Below are 22926 nucleotides of genomic sequence, written 5' to 3'. Positions count from 1 at the left end.
TAGCACTTCTAAATGTCCAAAATGTAGTTCGGAAAATGGCAATTTCTGGCATCTCATTTGGGAATGTCCCTGTATACAAAACTTCTGGCGAAGAGTCATAAGATGTGTTCAAAAAACGGGAATTGAAGTCCCACTTAGGTCATCGGCCACTTGTTTATTTGGGCTCCGTCTGAAGGGAAAGGTCAACAAGCTGACAAAAATTTATATTTCCCAGTTGTTTATGGTGGCTAAGGTTAGCATAGCCCGCTTATGGTTAGCCTCGACGAGCCCCACAATTAAGAGTTGGAAAATCCTGGTAAATGCCACTATAGGGCATGAAAGATTTGTTTACACGAGCAGGCAGGCATTGCCAAAGTTTGAGAATATATGGTACAGGTGGGTGGAGTCTCCATTTTATTTTGTATCCTCTAGTCATGATGTCCCGAATACATGAGGGTATGGCTCCCCTGGATTACATAACAACAATAATAAAGTTTAAACAAAAAGCAGAGCCCCGCCTCTGCAGAGTACGTATGCAAGAGTATTTACGATGTATATTCCTAATTAAGTATTGTACAAATGTTATCATTATGCGATACTGGTGTCTTACAATTTAACCAATATTTTATACTCAATATTGACATATTTGCGACTGTATTTTCTTTCTTCTGTATTTGTTTATTTTTTTTTGTTTTGTTGGTATGTATGTACCTTGAAAATTTCCAATAAAAAATACTGGATTTAAAAAAAAAAAAAAAAAAAGGTTCCTTCAAACAGGAGGAAGAAGAGGAGGGTATACTGTCAGGCGCCGTTCCGCACGGCCGCCTGTCTGCTGACAGCGCGTCTGGTTGCATAGCAACCAGACGCATCACTTCCGGATCCCCCTGCCGTCCGACCTCTGGGTGTGATGACGCGCCCCGTTGCTAGGCAACGGGACGCTATGAAGGATTCCCGGCGGCAGGTATGACAGCGCTGCAGCGCTGATTCTGATTGGGTTACCACAGTATTTAAACCTCTTCCTGCCCTCTCACCAGTGCCAGAGTATCAGGTCTTCCTGCCTCCAGCGTTTGTGTATACCAGTTGTTGTATTCGTTCCTGACTATCCTCGTGCTGCTTGTGACCTTTTGACCCGGACCGTTTGACCACCCCTATTTGGATTCTGCCTTTGTACTGTTCTCCCTGAAAGTTACCGACCCGGCTTGCCTCACCATTATTCTGGATTTCCCTTTGTACCTCTTCTACCTGAACGTTGCTGACCCGGCCTGTCTGACACCTCCTTGTATCTCGCTGTGGACTCTAGGAAGGACCGCGACCTGCGTGTCCCTGCAGCGGAGTCCATACTTCCTTGCGGGGGTTCCTGGTGAATACCAGGGGCACGTTAGACTCCGCGCCTTCCTCTGAGTTGCGCCAACAACAGCAGGTACCCACTATCAGTCGTGACATATATTTTGTGAATGTAGGTGAGGGATGCTTGATTTTAGTAAATGCAGCAGGGCAGCAAGGATTTCTTCTCCAAGCGCTTTGTTTGTAAAGTTCTCTTTTGGGACGATCCAGTCCAAGGCATACCGAAACAAAGCAGCTCATGTGAATGACATAATGTCACTTACACCCAGCGCTCCCTTTTTTTTAAGAACGAAACGCGTCAGGGAATTATCAGATTTATCCCACTTTGAAAGTACCATCCAATTAGTGCAGCTATTGCACTGTATCCGCTGAATGAACATACTGGACTAATGTAAGTTTAACCTAGAATCTGCATTAAAAGCGCATATTTAAAACCTACTACACTATGTATGGCTTTATCCCTCTCTCGAGACACTGATTCACGTATGCGCGAATAGAACAACTCGTCGGATGCCAGAATAAGCCAAGTTACCTCTTAGAGCTATTGCTAAAAGTTCAATGCTACCGCAAACAGGAGAGGGGTAAGGAGCATCACTGTCGCGTTCCTCTCTGAATTGTAAATGAGGAGGATGCATAACCATTAACCAGAATGTGGGAGCAAAGATTAGAGTATAGAGTTTAGTGTTTTAATAATTTGTCTGAGAATCCAATCTGTGGCTGGTCTTGAACAGGTGATCCCAGGTGACCAAATCAAATGCCTTTTCAGTATCCAGTGAAAGTAGTACATAGTACATTGGGATTAAATTTTTTACCTGTAAATCGGTTGTATATACATACAATTTTCTTTAGTACTGGTCCAGCTACAGAGTGACCATTCAGGGGATGAGCAATCCCCTGAACCAGAAAGACAAATAGGCATGCATTCGGTCAACACTTTTCAGAAGGAAGACGATATAAGAATAAGAGTAACAGAATTGATCAGCAACACACAGTATATGCAGAGTATCAAATGCAGGGTATCAGGTTCAGAATCATATGCAGATTATCAGGTTCAGAATTATACTCAGATTTATCAGGTTCAGAATTATACTCAGATTTATCAGGTTCAGAATCATAATCAGTAGGCTCTGCTATCAATAGGCAAAAAATGCAGGATATAGTAAGTCCCAATATCAGAGCAGGAGATACTTAGAAGTATATAATAAAGTCCATAGAATCCAAAGTATTCTAAGACAGACCCAGAGTCCCTCAGAACAGCCGGCCACAATAGCACTTGAAGCAGTATAAAAGTCAATGCAAATTCTTACCACTCCAATTGGATTAAGTGGAGCTGCCCAACTGATGGTAAGGATGCAGGCTGGAATTAGATGTGGAGTAGCAGAATACCAGAGAGATGTACCACCAGACGACAGCAAACAGAACACTTTGTATAAATGGTAATAGTACCACCGTTGCTCGTCTTTCCCAGGACACCACCACCTCAGCCAGGAAAAGAACGCTGAGTTTTTGGCAGCCAGGCAGGTAACAGGGATATAAACAGTCAGACAGAGGCAGGAATCAGAACCAGAATTGTAGTCATATGTAGCCAGGGATCAGAACAGGGCCCTCTTAAGAACCTCTTGGGCCCCCGGGCACAGCAGTGCACCGGGGCCCCTATATATACAGAAATAAAAAAATAATGATTATATATATGGGCCCTGCAGCCCAGGGGGGCCCGTCGGAGGCAGGAAAAAGAAAACCCTGAAAAAAAGAAGAAAATACTTACCGTGCTGTCAGCTGGCGATCCGGCTCCCTCCCTGGTCTCCTCCTCCGTCATGCTCCGCAATGGATGTCGGGCGGGCGTGATGACGTCACGCCCGACATGCACTGCCAGCGCGACGGAGGAGGAGACCAGGGAGGGAGCCGGATCGCCAGCTGACAGCACGGTAAGTATTTTCTTCTTTTTTTTCAGGGTTTTCTTTTTTTTCCTGCCTCCGAAGGGCCCCCCTGGGCTGCAGGGCCCCTCGGGCACCTGCCCAGTGTGCCCAATGGAAAAGACGGCCCTGGATCAGAAACAGAATCGTAGTCAGACGTAGCCAGAGATGAGAACCTAAAAGCAGACACAGGATAATACAGCACAGGAACCAGGACGCTACTGCTAGAAGCAAAACACTATCACTGACAAAGATGGAGTATCAGGACAGGCCTTAAATAGTGCAGGCAACCAATCAGGATAATGCAAGTAACACACCCGCAATTCATCTCAGCCTAGGAAAAAGCAGAGAGCTCTCATACACAGAGAAATATAACAGAAGCTGACATCTATCAACAGAATCCTAATTACAGCTCAAACTAATTGAAAACAAGCAGCTCTCACAGGGATACATAATCCTAACAATAGGTTGGTGTAGTACACTACTTTGTTACTCTGTTTCGCAGATTCTTCTTTCTTTCAGGTCATAAAGAAGTGCAGGAAAAACAACCTAGGATAGAGAGGAGGTCAAAGCTGTGTAGAAGCACATGGTAAAGTTTATTCAGACATGCAGGGTGCTCGGAAAGCATGATTATTTTGAATGCATCATAGCTGAGCCATCCGCACTGACAGATCGAAACTGGTTAGTTGTGAGACCCTACATAAAGGGGGAAATTCAATTGCCGGCGATGTGGCATGCGTAAATCACGCTGTGCAGATTGCCGGCAATTGTGGGAGAAATTTCCGCTAATTTTTCCTCACACCTCTATGGGATGCTAGTAAAAGCGAAGTGTCTCGCGGACATTCCGGAGACACTTCGCAGCCAATTGAATCCCCCCTAAGAACCGGATAACAGTTATAAAGAGAAATAAAATAAGTTGAATCGATACGCAGTGGTTGAACATGACTATAACATGTTTGACTAGCCATGGCTAGGTGTATGCGGGTGTATAGATGTCCTCAGATGGCCTGAAAATATGAAACTCACCCCACAAGGCAGGGAAGTGTCAAACTTTTGGTCAAACTGAAAATCTCATGTAATTACTATGGTGACAATCAGCTCCTAAACATACCCATGTCATTGTCCTGCTGATAGGGCATTAGGAAAGGGATTGTCACATTACTGACTTTTGAGGATGCCACTGACTGATATTGGCGCAACTAAACAGGGAGGCGTGGAGTCTAACGCACCCCCGGTATTCACCAGGGACCCTCTTAAGGAGGTATGGGCTTGGCTGCATGAGGTGCGCAGGTCACGCTTCTCCAAGTTAGTTATCAGTGCAGCAGAAGAGAACAGGAATGGTCATACGGTCCAGGTCAGATGACAAACAATAGTGCAGTACACAGGGGAAATCCAGAGGGAATGTCAGAACCAAAGTCAGAGGTCAGAATCCAGATATCAATAAAGCCAAATTGCAGGACAAGAGAGTGGTCAGGGATGAGCCAGGAGTCAGGAACCAATGAAGCAAAATACAGGAACAAAGGAACAGGATACAGGACGCTGGAGCTGGTGAAACCAATACTCTGGCACCAGACTAATGGAGGGAGGTGCCTTAAGTATGATTGTGTGGGCCCTGTTAGGAGGAATGCAATTTTGGCGGTCAGATGCACTTGACCACCGACTGGAAAGAAATAAGCGTCCCGTTGCCTAGCACGTGTGTAAAGCAATAATTGTGTACTATGCGTTTCCATGCTTGTAGCATGGCATACAAACCATATTTAACATACAACTATTGCTGTGTTTACCCATACTTGCATAAAAGCATCGGGACGAAGACCTACTGCGCATGTGCGCGCGGCGTACCCGGAAGTACGTACCATTGCTAGGAAACGGGACGCGGCTAAGCAGAAGTGACAGGCGTCCATCCCCGGCACGAAAGGACAGTGCGGGGACGGTGCCTGACAGGGATGTCCCTATATATTCTAATATATATGTATAGCCCTAAGCTTTAGGCTGAATTCTACTGTACCAATAGGTACATTTTGAAAGGAAGTGCCACTGAAATAAGGAATTTCAATAAGTAAAATAATGTTGAACTTTGCTATATATATTTTTTCACTGTATGTTTTTTATGGAGTGTAAAACTCTATTATTGTTTGCAGATGCCTTTATTGAAGTTTATATCAATAACTAGTATTTTCATGCTGACAAACCTCTCATTAAGGCTTGTTCCAATTTCTGTGTGCTTGAAGTTGTTATGCCTCACTGATGTCACTTATTAGGCTACATTCTCATGAATATTTGGTTTACGTCTGCAAGGGCAATATTTCTCTCTATTTTCCTAAAAAAAAAGGTATTTTTATTGCCTACATGTTTCATTTTATTTTATTGGGATACTCTAGTCTTCCCTCAAAATTCAGGGTGGCTTTATTAAAGGTATCATCATATCTTTAGGCCTAACATACTATGGATGCCTTTGGAGGCAACGGGTTTGGGTGTCTCTGTCCAAGATTATGCACAGAAATGATTTTCTTCTCATATACAATCTCTGCTAGCTGATATGTGCCAAACACTAATTGATCCTTTAAAAATTCAAATTTGCAAAATTGCAAATGCAGAACCTATCAATTCACAAAAACAAAGGACAGTACAAACTTTAAATACAGCTCAGCATATAGTGCCAGTGCTAAGTACACAGTTACAACTAGTGAAGCATTATAAGACTTGTGCGAATAGCTGCATAATTCTTTTTTCACAATAGCGTTACTGTAATGAATAAACTAGAAACATAAGCAACACTTTTGAGAGCTGTTGTATACTTGCCCCTTTCATCCCCCCATTCTCACATTTGGTTCCAATCTTTGTTTGTATGAACTATATGAATCAAATTGTAGGGTTACAGAGGTTTGTTAATATAAATACTTACACCACCATTGCTGGTAGCAGAAGTCTTCATCTTCTCCTTCACATCCTGCGGTAAAGTGGCAAAAACTTCCTTCTCAACCAGCAGCTGGTTCCTCTTCAGAGAGGAGCATTTTTCTAGTTCTGCAGGGAGTTTCTCAAGATTATTGTCTATTATATCTAAATAGGTCAATTGCATTAATTCTCCTATCAGTGGTGAAATTGCGGAAATGCGGTTATGGGAAACTATCAGAGTCTGAAGCTTTGTGCAGGAGAAAAGTTGGTTGGGCAGAGAAGTTAACCTATTGTGAGCTATTGAGAGGTACTCCAGTCCTACAAGCTGCCCGACCTCTGTTGGTAGGGTGCAGATCTCATTATTGGATATATCCAAATAGGACAATCTAGCCAGCTTGAAGACTGCTACAGAAATTTCTGTGAGTTGATTGCTACTTATGTACAGCCTTTCTAGGCTGGCTAGTTTAGCAATGTGTGGCGGGATAGTAGAGATGATATTATTGGACAGACAAAGACATTCCAATTTCTCCAACTGCTGGAAGCTAGCAAGTTCCACCAGGGAGCACAGGCAGTTATTGCTGAAGTCTACCATCTGGAGTTTCACTAGGCTAAATACAGAACTGGGTATCCGATCCAAATGGCAATGTATAAGCCTAAGGTGAGTCAGGTTTGTAAATTTCTTCAGGTTGGTGACAGGAGACAATTTACAAGTTTCATTATGAATTGTGAGGTGTCTAAGAGTATGGACCAAGTCCAGTACAGTTGGAGGAATTATGGGTGTATACAGCTTGAGGGAAAGAAACTTGAGCTGTGTAAGATCCTTAAAGGATAGTAAAGTAATTGTCTTATTTTGCAACCGAAGGCGGCCACTGATATATAGCTTCTGTAGACATGACATGTTATATATCCAAGATGGGATCTGGTCGGGATTGCTGAAATGCACTTTCAGGATGTCCAAGTTGGTCTTCAGAAAGGCCAGAGCTTGTGTTTCCACCTTCACCTTACTATTAGTCACCCACAGTTCTTTCAGTAACCTGAGGTTGGAAATGGCTGCTATTAAAGTCATACTTTTGATGAACTCAAGCTTCAGTACCTCTATTTCTACCAATTCAAAGACCAGTGTTGGGACGCCAGGCAGCATGGATAGTCGAAGCTCTGTCTTTCCCTTTGAGTTGATGGTTAAGCACTGCTTCAGTTTCTCCTGGTTCCAGTAGTGGTTTAGGTTAACTTGGAGCAACTTGGTCTCACTCACATCGGACAGGAAGACTGCAAACTTCCAGGAGTAAAGCTTATCATATTGGTTTATCAAATGAAGGAGAAAGGCAAAGTCATTGATAACATCAGGGATGTCATCTATGCCTGATTCTTTCCGGATAGTTTCAAATGAGTATTCCTTTAGCTTGTTGTAGCAGATCCAGTTTACAGTGTAAAGGCATATACAGATGTAGATGCACAGTACAAACAAGTAGCCAATGGACAACATGCTGAACATTCTCCACAATCCATGTATACAATAATAATCTGTGTACCCAGTTATGTTTAATGGCTCAACACAGTGGATCACATGCTTCATGCGTGGTGTATAATAAGAAACATATATCAAAAATGTTATTGCTTCCAGCAATCTGAGAATAGTTTGCCTTCTGTACATGCAGTAAAGTATGTCTTTCTCTTCTGTGTGGAGACGAAACTTCTTAACTTTCTCAAAAAGAGCCTTGGCCTGTTCCCCTTCCTTCTTGTCCAGAATTTTCACTGTGTCTCCTGTGTCTACCACAGCACCAGCAAGGTTCTTGGAGCTATCAGATGTCACTGGTGGTCTCTCAACATTTTCAACATGGACATGGGTAGGTTCCTGTTGTGAGGTTTGTGGCATTCCAGTCAGTTCTTTGCATTCCGGCATAGATACAGGAGGCATTATTGGAGAAGAACTTTCCGCTTTGATAGGTATTTCAGTTATGTTCTCATACACTGTTTCTGAAAGGGCTTTAATGGTCCAAGGCGAATTTAGACACTTTCCCAAAACAGAGATAAATTGGTCAATCTTTGAACTTGTCCCTGGGAATTTAAACCAAAAGTTGCTGGTAATCAAGAAAATCATTGAATTGGTCAGGATAAGGTAAGGAAAGAACCTTGAATAAGAAAGTACATCATTATCATAGCACCATTGTTCGATCAGTAAATAGTATTGGAAATCCAGAGTTGTCTTGTAACCTGAATGGAATAGGTAATTTTGTACTCCACTTGTCGAGGTAAGATTAACTACAACAGCTCCTCGAGGACTTGGGGGTGTAGGAACACATAGCATTTTCTCTTGCGACATCTGTTACATAAAAAATGTATATTACTATTTGTGAAGGTGGGGAATCAAAGCTAAGCAGGAGACAGCTCAAGGACAGAAAATAAACATTGTGTAACATGAACCACAGTGGAAAACTTACAATACCACATTATATATCAGTCTACAAATAAGACAGATCTCTAAAATTCACACACACCTGTTCTCCCGCATACCCCTATAATATTATGACAGCTGTATTTTCCTACAAAAACAACTATCTTTACCTGCAAATTTGCAGTTTGTAAGCTACTTCTGAGCTCTACAAACCACTTTCATAGCATGTTCTGTCTGTTCTATCCTGCCCCACACTTGTGCTTATCTTAACCTTGCATACTTAAATACAGTGCAATGAGGTACAAACATTCTAAATTTGTTGACAAATGTGGAAATCTATTAACAAGAAACTTTCAATTCTGTACCACTCCACACTTATCACATACTTGCCAACTTGGGCAAGCTGGCGTTCGGGAGATCGAGTGGTGTTTGGGTGGGAGTGGCTCCGGGAATCGCGTAATTGCCCCTCCTAAATTACATCACACCGTTTTAGTCAATTACAGCAGGGGGTGGGGCCACGATCGGGTCATTAGTTCTCGCCCCCACTACTAAACTAATGGTCGGCCAGGGACCAGGAGGTTTCTCTGCTCTCCCGGAAGTCTGAGAGGACTCCCAGAAATTCGGGAGTCTCCCGGACATTCTGGGAGAGTAGGCAACTATGACTTATCGTCAGTATATCTCTGTTACTGCCTGCTCATTTACTGATTATCCTGTCTTCTGGACTATCTCATGGATAAAGAAATTCAGGATGCTGGAACTGTAATAAAAAAAAAGCCCAAAAACTACAGCCTGAGAGTATAACACTATTACACTACAAATCCCACAGTTTCATATTTTACGTGCAGAACATTATGCTGTTTCACATTTAGAGCTTTACAGAACACTGGAGCTTGCTCACTGTATGTACAATTGCATACACTCACACCATGCCCTCCACCAGTCCCCATATTTGGTTGCTGAAAATGTAGTACCAGTGGTCAACAAAATAGAGGTGTGGTCTTGGTAAAATGGTTTGTGAGTATGGCATGGCAGATCACGGCGTGACTTAGGAGCTACAACTTTTGTCTTGTTTATATTTTCAAATGGGAGTTATTAAACACAGTACAATAAAAACTGACAACTTCAGGTGTTCAGTTACAATGTATAGGTACATTTTTTTTCTTTAAATCGAAAAAGGGAAATTTACCAATTCTCTTTATAATTTATTAAAAAAGGGCATGTCAGATCAGCACCACCTTAGGTCATACATAATATTAAAAGGATCAATAAAACAGAATCAAAATATCAGGAAAAGGGTTGGCCTTCCACATATTTTTCTTACATTAAAACTTTAAAAATTAAAAAACAACCACACATATCAACTTCTCACAATTTTTTATCATAATAAAACTTGTGAGAAGTTGATATGTGTGGTTGTTCCTTCAGTGGAAACTTCCATCCTGATCCAGCTGCCATCTTTAGTATGTTGGAGTCCCTTTCACTTTTGGCCTTTTTTTGAGAATGTGAGTAAACATAGCCATTGGTGGAAACATTTATATCAAATGGTAATCCCATGACACCATCTTGGCGTCCACTAGGAATGTATGTGGGTGTCTCATTCTCGAACAGAACCAATCCACTTTGTGGTTCAGCCGACAGGCAATCATATTGACCTGTGGCTGACCCCACTTCAGGCTGGTGTCTGTCTCTACAGTGGTTCAGTTCCAGATAGAAAAAGGACGGCCCTTGTTCAGGTTGTCCACAGGAGGGAGTGACAAGCCTGGGGTGACATACTGAGAAACTCAGTGGCTAACCAAAGAATGGACCTGGAATACTTTGTCAGAATATCATTCTCAAAGGTACAGGATGGAAGTGTGCCTATTGCACCGCCTTGAAAGCCGACACCATAGGAGCTCTTACGCCGTGTTGCCTGGTTAATAATTTTATCTTGCTCTGTACCAAAGACAGCTTGACCATAAATCAGCAAGGATTCAAGAGTTCTGTTTGACTCCACCTCTGTATCACAAGATCTGAGCCAAAGGGCTCTTCTAGCAGTCACTGGCTATGACGAGATTCTTGAATCACTAAAGGAAACTTCCAAAGCTCCCTTATCTAGGTATTCTGCAGCTTCCCTAATGTGATCTATTAACAGCAGTAAGTCTGAGTTAGGTGTCTCCAACTGAAGACCTCGATCATCTGGTCTGACCATTTCTCAATAGCCTTGTTGACCAATGTAGATGTCAGAATGATTCTCAGGCCCACACTTGCTGTGACATAGATGGACTTTAAAATACTGTGACAGGATGGACCGCCTATGCCACCCTGTCTGTTGTTGCTGGGAACCGGCTGGGCTTACTTTGCCACCGCCCCCTTGCATCTTCTGTCTAGCACAGCATGGCCCTCAGAAAAGCAGCACCTGGAACAGGGAAAGTAGTAGACTTGGACAAATGCCAGAGGCATGTCCACCTTAGGAAGGAACTCCCACCTTATGGTATCTTCAGTCGGTAATGGATCCTGGGAATTAGTGTACAATCCAGAGTCCCTAACATCCTGCCACCAGTGTGCAATTTTGAGTTCCTGGCACCTTGCCACCAGTGTGCAATTCTGCATACCTGAGACGCTGTCAACAGTGCGCAATGTTGGGAACCTGCCACCAGAGTACAATCCTGAGTTCCTGAGACCCTGCTACTGGTGTGCAATCCTAAGACAGATTTCCAGCCTGAGAATTCCAAAACCACTGTCTTATGATTTCAAGCTAATTATTTTGCACCTTCAGCTATCATCAGCAATTTATATAGCGCCACAAATTCCACAGCTCTGTAGAGAACTCACTCACATCCCCATTGGACCTTATAGTCTAAATTACCTAACATCCACATGCAGAGAGAGAAGTGAGACTAGGGTCAAATTAACAACAGACAATTAAGCTACTAGTATATTTTTGGTGTGTGAGAGGAAATCCACGCAAACACGGTGAAAACATACAACTCCACACAAATAAAGCCATGATTGGGAATCGAACTCATGACCCGAGTGCTGTGAGGAAGAAGTGCTAACCACAAAGCCACCGTGCTGCCCATAGCTATGTCAAACATGTTTTGTGACAGATGCAATATCTCGCAAATTGGCTAGATCCACATTCACCAGCTAAACTCCATAAATGTAACACTACATTCGACAAGATTCAGATAAGTTAATGAATCATAACAAGCTCGATGTATGAACTTTGTATCATATACATGTGGGTTGATATAATTACCCCATGCTGTCAATGTTTACATGCTTGTATTGGCTACATGTTGGCCTAGCCACTTTGAATTCAAATGTCCCTGCACATTTACATGCAGGGAGTTGGCTCAGTTGAAATACTCTGGGCTGCTGCTACCATTGTAATGGTCTGGTTGGTGACAAGTTCTCCACGCCCCAACCCTCTGACCCCATTTAAACATACCTGAAAAAAAAAATAGCAATAGCATATAGAGTCTATTTATAACCCCAGTGCAGTGGCTTTCAATATGTCCCACTACAAATTGCAGCATTGCATAATGAAGTAGACCACCTCTCTTCAGCGAGGTAATTTAACTGTTCACCGGCACCCTAACTGTGCCATCGAATGGAGGAATTGCTATGCACATATCGCTTTCTCTTGGGAGGGATCCAGAGAAGCCAGAGAGATCTATTGGGACAGCGGTAAGGGACAGTAATTAGGTTAATGTCGGAGAAATCTATGATTACTCCAGCATTAACCCTTTCATTAATAAGAAAAAGTGGAGAAAGAGTATTTTCCCAGAGTTTACGTTGACATTTTGGCTCTTCACCACATGTTAAATAGCCCCCTTATTCTGTAACGCTGCATATATAGACAAATTGGGGAAATAAAGCATCTTTCTTACTGACAGACTTTATACCTAGCACTATTTCCATCCGTCTGGTATGCTCACCTGCAGACTGGCAGCGAACACGGACACCATCAGCATAAAGACATTGATGTAATCAGACATAACATCCCACCATGGTTTCAAGATCCGCAGAGCAGGGTCTTGTGCACTGAAATTCTTGAGTTCAGACAATGGAATCATGTTCTAGTGAGGTTTTCAAACAATGTTCTGCAATAGATGTCTGCATACAGAAAGATATTTTAATTAAGAAAGTCACAAGATGGGCAATGTCTTGCAGAAGCACTGCTACATGTGGATGATTTAATAATGTGAAACTGCCAAAAAGTTGCCCTTGAATAGAAATAAAAATAAAAAATAATTGTATTCTTAAACTTAATTGCTAAATTATACTTGCCTACTCTCTCAGAATTTCCGGGAGGCTCCCGAATTTCGGGGAGTCCTCCCGTACTCCCGGAAGAGTAGGCATCCTCCAGGATCGTTATGGAGGAGAAGCTTAATGATGCAATCGTGCCCTTAAGCCTTGCCTCCACTAATTATGGTCTCCATAATTTGTTCAGGGCAAACCTAAGCTAAAATAATTCCAGGTAGTCTAATTTTTTAAGTAGTTGGGTCAAAATAGCATAAGAAGTATTTAGGTTTCTTCATCATACCACTGAGCCACTTCACCCTATCACAGTGTGCCCCTTCACCATCACACTGTGATAGGACACCCTATACAATGTACCCCTTCACAATATCACCATCACACTGTGATAGGACACCCTTTACAATGTACCCCTTCACAATATCACCATCACACTGTGATAGGACACCCTTTACAATGTACACCTTCACAATATCACAATGTGTCCCTTCACCATCTGCCATCTGCCCCTTCACAATTTCATACAATTTCTCAATTTTACACTGTGTCTCTTCTCAATTTCACCCTGTGCCCCTGCTCCCCTTGTCTTACCTTTCACTTGCCCTTCTTTCTTCTGTCTACTTCTGTTTACTTTTATCTTTGAGCTCAGCTCTTCACTGAAAATTCACTGAAAATGTTGGGTATGATGATGTCACGCCTGACATTCAGTGAAAATAAAGGAAGGAGGAGGGTAGGGGGGAAGAGGGCGCCTTGCGTCGTAAATGTAAGGTTTGTTTTCTTTTACCCGGCCAGTGAAGAAATGGGGGTTAGCTTGGCATCCCCCCTGCCTTGCCTACCCTGCTCACCGCCTGTGTAATTGCCATGGCGCAGTTTGGAAACCGCTGGCCTATGCACTTGGTTATTCTAATTGTTCTGCGTGCAACTTAATTAATATGTGTTATCCGTGATCCAGCAACTCTGTCCTGTAATGGCCGCTCAAAATTACATTTTACCTATGAACAGTGGGTGTCAACATTTTGTACCTCAATAAGGTTACTGGTTCCTGTTACGAGCCGCGGCGGTGCCCAGCCGCCGCGACTCTCTCACCTGCATCCCAGCCGTCGCTATGACGACCGGGACATCACTTCCGGGGCCAGCCCGACCATTGCCGTAGCAACGCTCGGACGCCAATTAGTTTAGCGCCGCGTCCCGGCACTATTGAGCAGCCGGGCGCGTGTGCAGTATTACAGCAAGCCTGCAGGCTAATTAATATAATCAATGGCCAGTCTGAGCGCAATTAGAGAGCTAGGCTCTCATTGGTTCATTCCTGTATTTAAGGCAGGGAGAGCTTAGCCTCCCTGCCGGTTATAGCTTCCAGACTTCTGTTTGCTGCCTGCTGTTGTGCTGTTGGTGTGAAACCTTTGGACTTTCGTTTGCCGTGTATGACCCCTGCTTGTACCTTGGATTTGCCTTTTGCCTGTGCTCTTGACCTTCTGGCTTGAACCTTGGATACTGCTGATTTGCTCGTGACCCCGACCCTTGGCGTGTTTTCTGACTATTCTACCAAGCAAGTGACCGCTGACCTCGGCTTGTTCTCTGCATACGCTGTCTGCCATAACTCTCTGTTCCTGGGTTCTCCACAGTCGGTACACATCACACGACCCTCCGTTTGTCTGCAGCCAAGTCTGTCCCCACCACTAGGGGCAACAGTGAACACCAGACTTTCGGAGCAGAGTGTTGTTGTACTGGCTGGAGGGCTTCCTAACAGTTCCTAGTGAATTGAAAGGTTGCATTCTAAGCAATTTTTGTGGTTCAGCCCACAAAATGACTGCCTATTCTGTGTACGGGTAATGGGCACACTTTAGCGCGCATTTAATTTTCTCCAAAGCCTATGTGGAATATACATTCGCAACAGTACACACAGGGGAAAAAATAACTATTGAATTAATGATACCTACTAATAATATAAGCATTAATGACAAAACAGTTAAAACAAATTAATTTTTTTAGATGATCTTAATGTTTAGTGAACATAAAATACATTTTAACAGTTGCTCCTGATTGTAAGCGCATGGTATAGCATGCATACGAGACTGTCATCACTCGTACTTAGACTTGCCCTCCAGCTGGAGCAAGAGATACAGCAGAAAAACAATTAACTTTGAAATGCCCAAAGCTTGATTCTGACATGGCTGCGTGCGTTTGAGTATGGCACGCCCTCACTGTACATTGATTACAGGCAAAAGTCTGTGGGTCATATTCAATTGACGGCGGGATCGCAGAAAATCCCGCACTCCAAAAATATTACCATTAATACGGTAATATCTCGCTGGCTTTCAGCTCGCAGCTCCCTGAGCCGCGAGCTGAAATCCAGCGAGTAAATTACCGTATTAACGGTTTTCCCGTGCAGGTTATTATTTCTGGAGTGCGGGATTTTCGGCGATCCCACCGTCAATTGAATATGCCCCTGTGAGTGTAAACTCCAAGCATTGATTAGGCAAGAATGGGCGGCCATCAGTCAGTATGTTGTCCAGAAGTTGATTGACAGCATGCCAGGGCGAATTGCAGAGGGCTTCAAAAAGAAGTTTCAACACTGCAAATATTGACTCTTTGCATAAACTTAATGTAATTGTCAATAAAAGCCTTTGACACTTATTAAATACTTGTAAGTTTAATTCAGTATACCATAGCAACATCTGAAACAGCAATCTTTGTGAAAACCAATATTTGTGTTATTTTCAAAACTTTTGGCCATGACTGTACTCTTTTCTTATCTTCCAATTCTACCACCTGTCTTCTTGATCCTATACCCTCACAATTCCGTAGATCCCTATATCCTGTGCTCACCCACCCCTAAATAAATTCTGTAATCTCTCGCTCTATACCGGTATATTTCCAACATTATTCAAGTACGCAGTGATTACTTCTATTCTGGAAAAAAAAAATTCTGACCCAAACTACTTCTCAAATTACCATCCCATCTCTCAGCTCCCCTGCCCCTCCAAACCTCTCCAGAGAATTGCCTACACTTGCATCACTCTTTCTTTCCTCACACAACCTATTGGATCCTCTTCAAGCTTTCATTCTTAACACTTGTGACAGGCCTATCAAAGTGGTCACTGTGCTCTAGTTTGTTGTTTCCATTGTGCGGATCTTAATGGCACGATTAAGCCCCATCCCCCGCTATTCAATGCCGTGATTTTCTGCATTTTACAGGGTCCGGGAGGTTTGCCTACTCTTCCGGGAGGACTCCCCAAAATTCGGGAGCCTCCCGGAAATTACAGGAGAGTAGTCATGTATGGTTTAGATCACCTTCAGCAATACCTGACTGTTTATCAATAATTTGCCTTATTTTGGTAAGCTGTCTTGGAGAAATCCTCTCTTATTCCATCTACTTGTGAATACTCTCATGAAAGTATTTTTCTACCCAACAATTCCTGTGACGTCTCCTGGACTCGCTCTTTCCTAAGTGCTGCTACTCTCAAAGATGGCCGACACTGTCCCTTGTCTCCATGGCAACATACAGCCAAAGACAGGATTTAGCTCCACCCCCTACAGGCCACTAATGCTGCTCCCTCGCCTCCCTATAAGCTCAGAGCTCTGTGGTCCCAACTTTCATCTACATACATTAAATGTATTCTACAAGAATATAAGATGTATTATTGATTTATGTACACAGACATACATGGGGTTAGATGATGTAACACAGGGGCTGCCTAAGGCCAAGTTGTGTCAAAGACTCACAGTGAGGGGGACATTTAGCTAAAACAGCTGCAAGGTAATGAAAGTTTTGTATATCTAAAGCACTTGGCACATCTATTTAAAATATATTGCACATATAAAAGGAACAGAATTAATTAATTAACATTAATTAAATTAACAGTATTAATGAATGGGATGGGATACTTTTTGTGGAGGAACTGTGTGTTAGTACTGTACTGTAAAATATACTTAAATGGAAAAACACATATACTATAAGAAAAACAACACTAAGGGGGGAATTCAATTCCCCTCAGAATACCGCCGCGGTAAGTGTATTACCGTTACTATGGTAAATTTAACCTGGCTTTCTGCTTACGGCTCCCAGAGCCGCGAACAAAAAGCCGGCGTTTAAAATTATGTATGTAAAGTCAAGATTGGAAATACATCCCAGCTGTTTCTCATGCTGGGATAAGCTCTTGGCTAATCAAGATATAGTCCTGATTTTAGGGGACTCCTGATGGAATCAAAACAGTTGAGAGGTAAAAGGTATGTTATTTTATTGACCATTGAAGTCAGAAATACAAAGGTTGATTATTTTTATTTATAAACTGCTTTTTTTCCCCATGAATAATTTTTATTGAAGTTTTTGCAAAATATTTGGGGTACAGATAAAAAGGAGGGGAATCAACAATGGGGGGATAGAGGGGGGAACCCCAATCACAGAGGGGGGAGGGGGTTGCCCAATGAGTGTTACAATAAATATAAGTCCACACATTCTGAGAATAGAAAAGACACAACAAAAGCAGAAGTGGAGTATGGCATGTCTATTGGCTCCATTTCAAAGCTGTATGGTATTTTATAAATAATTCAAACCAGTGTAGGGGATTTATAAAGTGCTTTAACAGAAACATACATGAAAAATGTTAATTTTCAGGTTTTTAATATTAAAGAAAGTACAGGGTGCTGAAAACTTAAGAAAATTAATAAAAAAATTAAACTTGAATCTAAGTATAAATATGTATAAAAACACTGTCTGTTGTATATATCTATATTGATCAAACACTTTCTTTCTGTAAACAACCTATTCGATCCTCTTCAGCTAGGCTTTTGCACTCTCAACACTCCAGTCTGCCCTAACCAAGGTTGTCAATGATCTGATCACAGTTAAAATTAAAGGCCATTACTCTCTTCTAATTCTCATGGATCTCTCTGCTGCTTTTGACACTGTTGACCACTCTCTCTTCATACAAACGCTACAATCCCTAGGTCTTCAAGACACTTATCCTGGTTCTCATCATACCTAGCCAATCGCTCTTTCAATGTCGATTTTGCTGAATTCACCACCAATCCGCTTCCTTTATCAGTTGGAGTACCAGAAGTCTCAGTCCTAGATCCTCTGCTATTCTCTATCTACACCGCTTCTCTTGGAAAACTAATATGCGCCTTTGGATTTCAGTATCATCTTTATGCAGATGATACGCAAATCTATCTATTCTCTCCGGATCTCTCACGTTACTGTCTTTCTGCCAGTTCATCTTGGATGTCCTTTCGCCAACTCAAACTCAATCTTTTAAAAACAGAATTAATAATATTTCCACCTTACTGGTCTTCCCAAAATCAGACTCAAACCCCTACAATCTATTTTGGACACAGTAGCCAAGATTGATTTTCCTTGCAAATCATCTGCTGAACCACTCTGTCAGTCTAAACCAGTGCTGGCTAACCTATGACACTCCAGGTGTTGTGAAATGTCAAGCCCCAGCATGCTTTGCCAGTTGATAACTAGCAGAGCATGCTGGGACTTGTAGTTTCACACCTGGAGTGTCACAGGTTAGCCATCACTGGTCTAAACATTGGTTGCCTGTATTTCAACAAATTCAATATAAAATTCTTCTAACATACATGATCAACAAAATTTCACCAACATACATCTCCTCACTCTTCTCAAATTATCTCCCAAATCGCCACCTCCGTTCTGCACAAGATCTACGTCTCTCTTCCATTCTCATCACATCCTCCCATTCCCGGGTACAGGACTTTTTTTTGTGCTGCACCCACTTTGTGGAATTCCCTCCCTCACACAATAAGACTTTCCTCTAGTCTTCAAACCTTCAAGCATTTTCTGAAAACCCATTTCTTCAGAAAATAATATTCCTCAACTACCCTCTTAATCTCCCTAGGTTACTATATTACCACCCTCTACACAGCTAACATAAGATGAAGAAAAACCTCTGACCAACATTGTTGTGTAACTGATCATACAGTCCACTAAATTTTTACTTCTGCACCCTAGCTGGACCAATATGGAATATGATGGAGCACTTACCCTTGTGTATCAAACCCCTACCTCTCTGTTTGTATGTCTGCTGGCACTATATAATGTTGATAATGAAAATTTATATATATAATATATATCTCTAGCTAGTTAATGCAAATATCTAATCAACCATTCAAGGGGAAGAAACTCAATGCATAAAAGCATGCAGATATGGTCAAAATTTGCAAAAATTGCAGACCAAACACCAGAATAGAGAAGAAATGTGATCTATGTGACTTTTACTGTGGAATGATGTTGTTGCCATTTGAGTTGTTTCAGTACCTCACAAAGTGCTGATCTCTTGGGATTTTTACATACAACAGTCTCTAGAGTTTACAGAGAACCATGGTCAAAACAAAAACCATTAGCATCCAGTGAGCGGCAGTTCTGTGGGTGGAAACACCTTGTTAATGAGAGATGTCAGAAGAGAATGGCCAGCCTGGTCCCAGCTGATAAGAAGGTGACAGTAGCTCAATTAACCATGGGTGGTATGCAGAAGAGCATCTCTGAATCCACAGCACATCCAACCTTGAAGTGGATGTGCTACAACAGCAGAAGACCACACAGCACCCTTGTGACCGCCACACTGTTAGAGATTACGGCGGCCGCGGGCGCCGCCGCGACTCTTCCTGGTTCTCTGGGGACGCCCCGTCTGTTGCTACGGCAACCGGGGCGTCACTTCCGGTTTCAGCGTCCCGGTTGCCTGGGCAACAACCGGGACGCAGGGGAGCTTCTGGCGCCGCACCCGGCCAGCTGTCAAACAGCCGGGCGCGTGCGCATAGGAAGAATTTGAGTCAGCCGTGCAAGGCTGTTGTAGATCAGTCAATCAGGGCTGATTAAGGATTTAGTTTACCGCTGCCACTCTGTCGTTTCCATTGGCTGCAGGATCTGCATTTTTATTATGCTGCAGCTGAGGACACATTCTGGACTGTGTCCTGATTGGCCATCAGTACTATTTAAGGCAGTGAGGACTTAGCCTCACTGCCGGTTATAGCGTTCTGTCCTCAGTCCTGCTGCCTGCTTGTGCTATCTGTTTGGTTCTTGCTACCTTGAATTTGACTACCCGTGTTTTGACCCCTGCTTGTTCTTGGACCTGTGACCCTTCTCTTCTGACCTCGACCTTTTTGCCTGGATTTCGGATTTTGCTTCTCTGCCTGTGTGTCTGACCCTTCGCTTGTCTCTGGATATTGCATCTTTGCTTGTGACCCTTTGACCTAGGATTCTTCTTAACTACAGCCCGCCAATTACTCCACTCCTGGGTACTCCTTTAAGTCAGTATACGTTACTCGACCCTCGGTCGGCCCGCAGCCCAGTCCCCACCACTAGGGGCTCCAGCGAACACCGGGCCTTCAGAGTAGTTCCCGAGTTTCACTGTACTGGCTTGGGAGTTCCTAACATTATAACCGGCCAAGGAAGATTGGTATCATACGGCCATGGACAGCGAGGAGTCGAATCTGTCCCCAGCCCAGATTCTGGCCAACCAGATACAGGCGATTTCCCAAGTGGTTCAGAATTTATCCCAGCGCCTGGTAGTCCAAGAAGGGGCTTCTAGAGACCTGCAGCTCCAGCAAGTTCCCGCTGGTGACACACCGGAGCCTAAGATGAATTTGCCTGACCGATTCTCTGGAAGCAGGCCAGCCTTCCATAATTTTAAAGAGAGCTGCAAGTTGTACTTTCGTCTGAAACCACGTTCCTCTGTTTCTGAACAACAAAGGGTAGGGATCATCTCTTTACTCCAGGGTGACCCTCAGTCTTGGGCCTTCTCCTTGCCTTCCACAAGCCCAGCCTTGCAGTCAGTGGATGCCTTTTTCCAAGCTCTGGGGTTATTGTATGATGACCCAGACAGGGTAGCCTCAGCTGAGTCTCATCTCCATACGCTAAGGCAAGGACGTCGCTCAGCGGAAGATTATTGTGCGGAATTTCGGGGATGGTCCACTGATAGCGCCTGGAACGATCCAGCATTGCGAAGTCAATTTCGCTTAGGACTTACCGAGCAGATTAAGGATTCCTTAGTCCAGTATCCGATATCCGACACGCTGGAGAACTTGATGCAACTTGTTATAAAAATTGATCGTCGGATCAGAGAGAGGAAGGCTGAACGGGAGTCCTCTGCTCCTATGGACGTTGTCGCTAGCTTCGATAACACTTTGCCTGATTCCTCTGAACCCATGCAGTTGGGCGCTTACTACTTGCCTCCGGAGGAACGCCCCAGAAGACGCTCACTAGGCCTGTGTATGTATTGTGGTCAACCAGGCCACTTAGTTCGTTCATGTCCCAACAAGCCGGGAAACTCCAAAGCCTAAGTGCAGGTGAAGAGGTGCGCTTGGGTCTTCAGATTACCTCTTCAGAAAATTCTTTATTAGTCCCTGGACGTTTAACTTTCCGTGGGAGATCCATGGACCTGAAAGCTTTTCTTGACAGTGGTGCGGCTGGTAATTTCCTGGATATACATTTGGCTCAGACGCTTGATATTCCGCATATCAAGTTAGGATCAAGCATCACCACATGTGGTTTGGATGGTAACCCCTTGCCTGGGGGAAGGATTCTCGCTAGGACTCCAATGGTTGGGTTGTCTGTAGGAGTCCTCCATACGGAGGAGCTCTCCTACTATCTTATTACTTGTCCCTCTGCTCCTTTGATATTGGGGTATCCCTGGCTTCGCAGTCACAATCCCCTTATTGACTGGAAAAGTGGAGAGATTACTCGTTGGAGTTCCTAGTGTTCCACGTCTTGCTTGACCCTGCCGCTTAGAATCCTACAGCCTAGTCTAGACTTGTTGCCGGTACCCTACCAGGACTTCACTGATGTGTTCTGCAAAAGGAAAGCTGATTCCCTTCCACCACATCGAGAATATGACTGCGCCATTGATTTAGTCCCGGGTTCCAAGTTGCCCAAAGGGCGGTTATACTCCTTGTCCATTCCGGAGACTCAGGCCATGGAGCTATACGCGGAGGAAAACCTGAAAAAAGGATTCATACGTCCTTCTAAATCTCCTGTAGGCGCAGGTTGCTTTTTCGTGTCAAAAAAAGATGGCAGTCTTAGACCATGCATTGATTTCCGTGGACTGAATAACATCACTATTAAGAATATGTACCCGTTACCGTTGATTTCGGTGTTGTTTGATCAATTAAAATCTGCCACTATATTTTCGAAGATTGACCTCAGAGGGGCTTACAATCTTATTCGAATCAAGAAAGGGGATGAATGGAAGACTGCTTTCAATACCCAGTCGGGACATTATGAATATCTCGTGATGCCATTCGGGTTATGCAACGCTCCGGCGGTCTTCCAGGACCTGATCAACGATGTCTTACGAGAGTTCCTGGGTAAAACAGTAGTTGTGTATCTGGATGATATTTTAATCTACTCTGAGTCTTTACTTCAGCACCGTCAGCATGTTCGCCAAGTTCTGCTGAAATTACGGGAACATCACCTATATGCAAAAAAGGAGAAATGCGATTTTGAGGTGGCCACTGTGTCATTCCTGGGATATATCATCTCCTCATCAGGATTTGCAACGGACCCTGCCAAAGTTCGAGCAATCCAGGATTGGGTCCTCCCTACTAATCTGAAGGCGATCCAGAGGTTCCTCGGATTTGCAAATTATTACCGTAGGTTTATTGATTCTTTTTCCTCGTTAGTGGCTCCTATCACTGCCCTCACTCGAAAGGGAGCTAACCCAGCAAAGTGGCCTTCGGAGGCATTGGCGAGTTTCTCGGCACTCAAAGCTGCTTTCATTTCTGCTCCAGTGCTGAGACATCCTGATCCGGAACTTCCGTTCATTGTAGAGGTGGACGCTTCAGATATCAGTGCTGGCGCCATCCTTTCTCAGAAAGACCCAAGGAGCAAAAAATTACATCCTTGTGCATTTTTTTCTAAAAATTTTTTATCTGCCGAATGTAATTATGATGTCGGCAATCGTGAATTGTTGCCCATTAAGTTGGCACTGGAGGAATGGCGACATTGGTTAGAGGGAGCTACTCATACCATCACCATCTTCACGGACCATAAAAACCTCCAATACATCCAGACCGCTAAAACCCTGAATCCTAGGCAGGCCCGCTGGGCCTTATTTTTCATCAGATTTAACTTCATTATTACATTCCGTCCAGGTTCTAAAAATACTAAGGCCGATTCCTTGTCTCAAAGTTTTTTGGCCCATC

At 43.4% G+C, this 22926-nt stretch overlaps 1 protein-coding gene across 1 annotated transcript in view; it reads right to left on the bottom strand.

Annotated features, from left to right (window-relative positions):
* LOC142149801 (volume-regulated anion channel subunit LRRC8A-like) overlaps positions 1-12614 on the bottom strand; it is a 29223-nt gene extending 16609 nt beyond the window's left edge. Inside the window, exons 1-2 of the mRNA XM_075205106.1 lie at positions 12444-12614; positions 6142-8451 (exon numbers count right to left, since the gene is read on the bottom strand). Of these exons, the coding sequence (XP_075061207.1) occupies positions 6142-8451; positions 12444-12581 (2448 nt within the window). The 5' untranslated portion in view covers positions 12582-12614. The remainder of the gene's footprint in view (positions 1-6141; positions 8452-12443) is intronic.
* Between the last annotated feature and the right edge of the window lie 10312 nt (positions 12615-22926).

The sequence above is a fragment of the Mixophyes fleayi genome, chromosome 4 (assembly GCF_038048845.1).
Source record: "Mixophyes fleayi isolate aMixFle1 chromosome 4, aMixFle1.hap1, whole genome shotgun sequence".
NCBI classification, from domain to species: Eukaryota; Metazoa; Chordata; class Amphibia; order Anura; family Limnodynastidae; genus Mixophyes; species Mixophyes fleayi.
The sequence above is the reverse complement of the archived record's forward strand: the minus strand, read 5'-3'. Positions and strand labels throughout refer to the sequence as shown.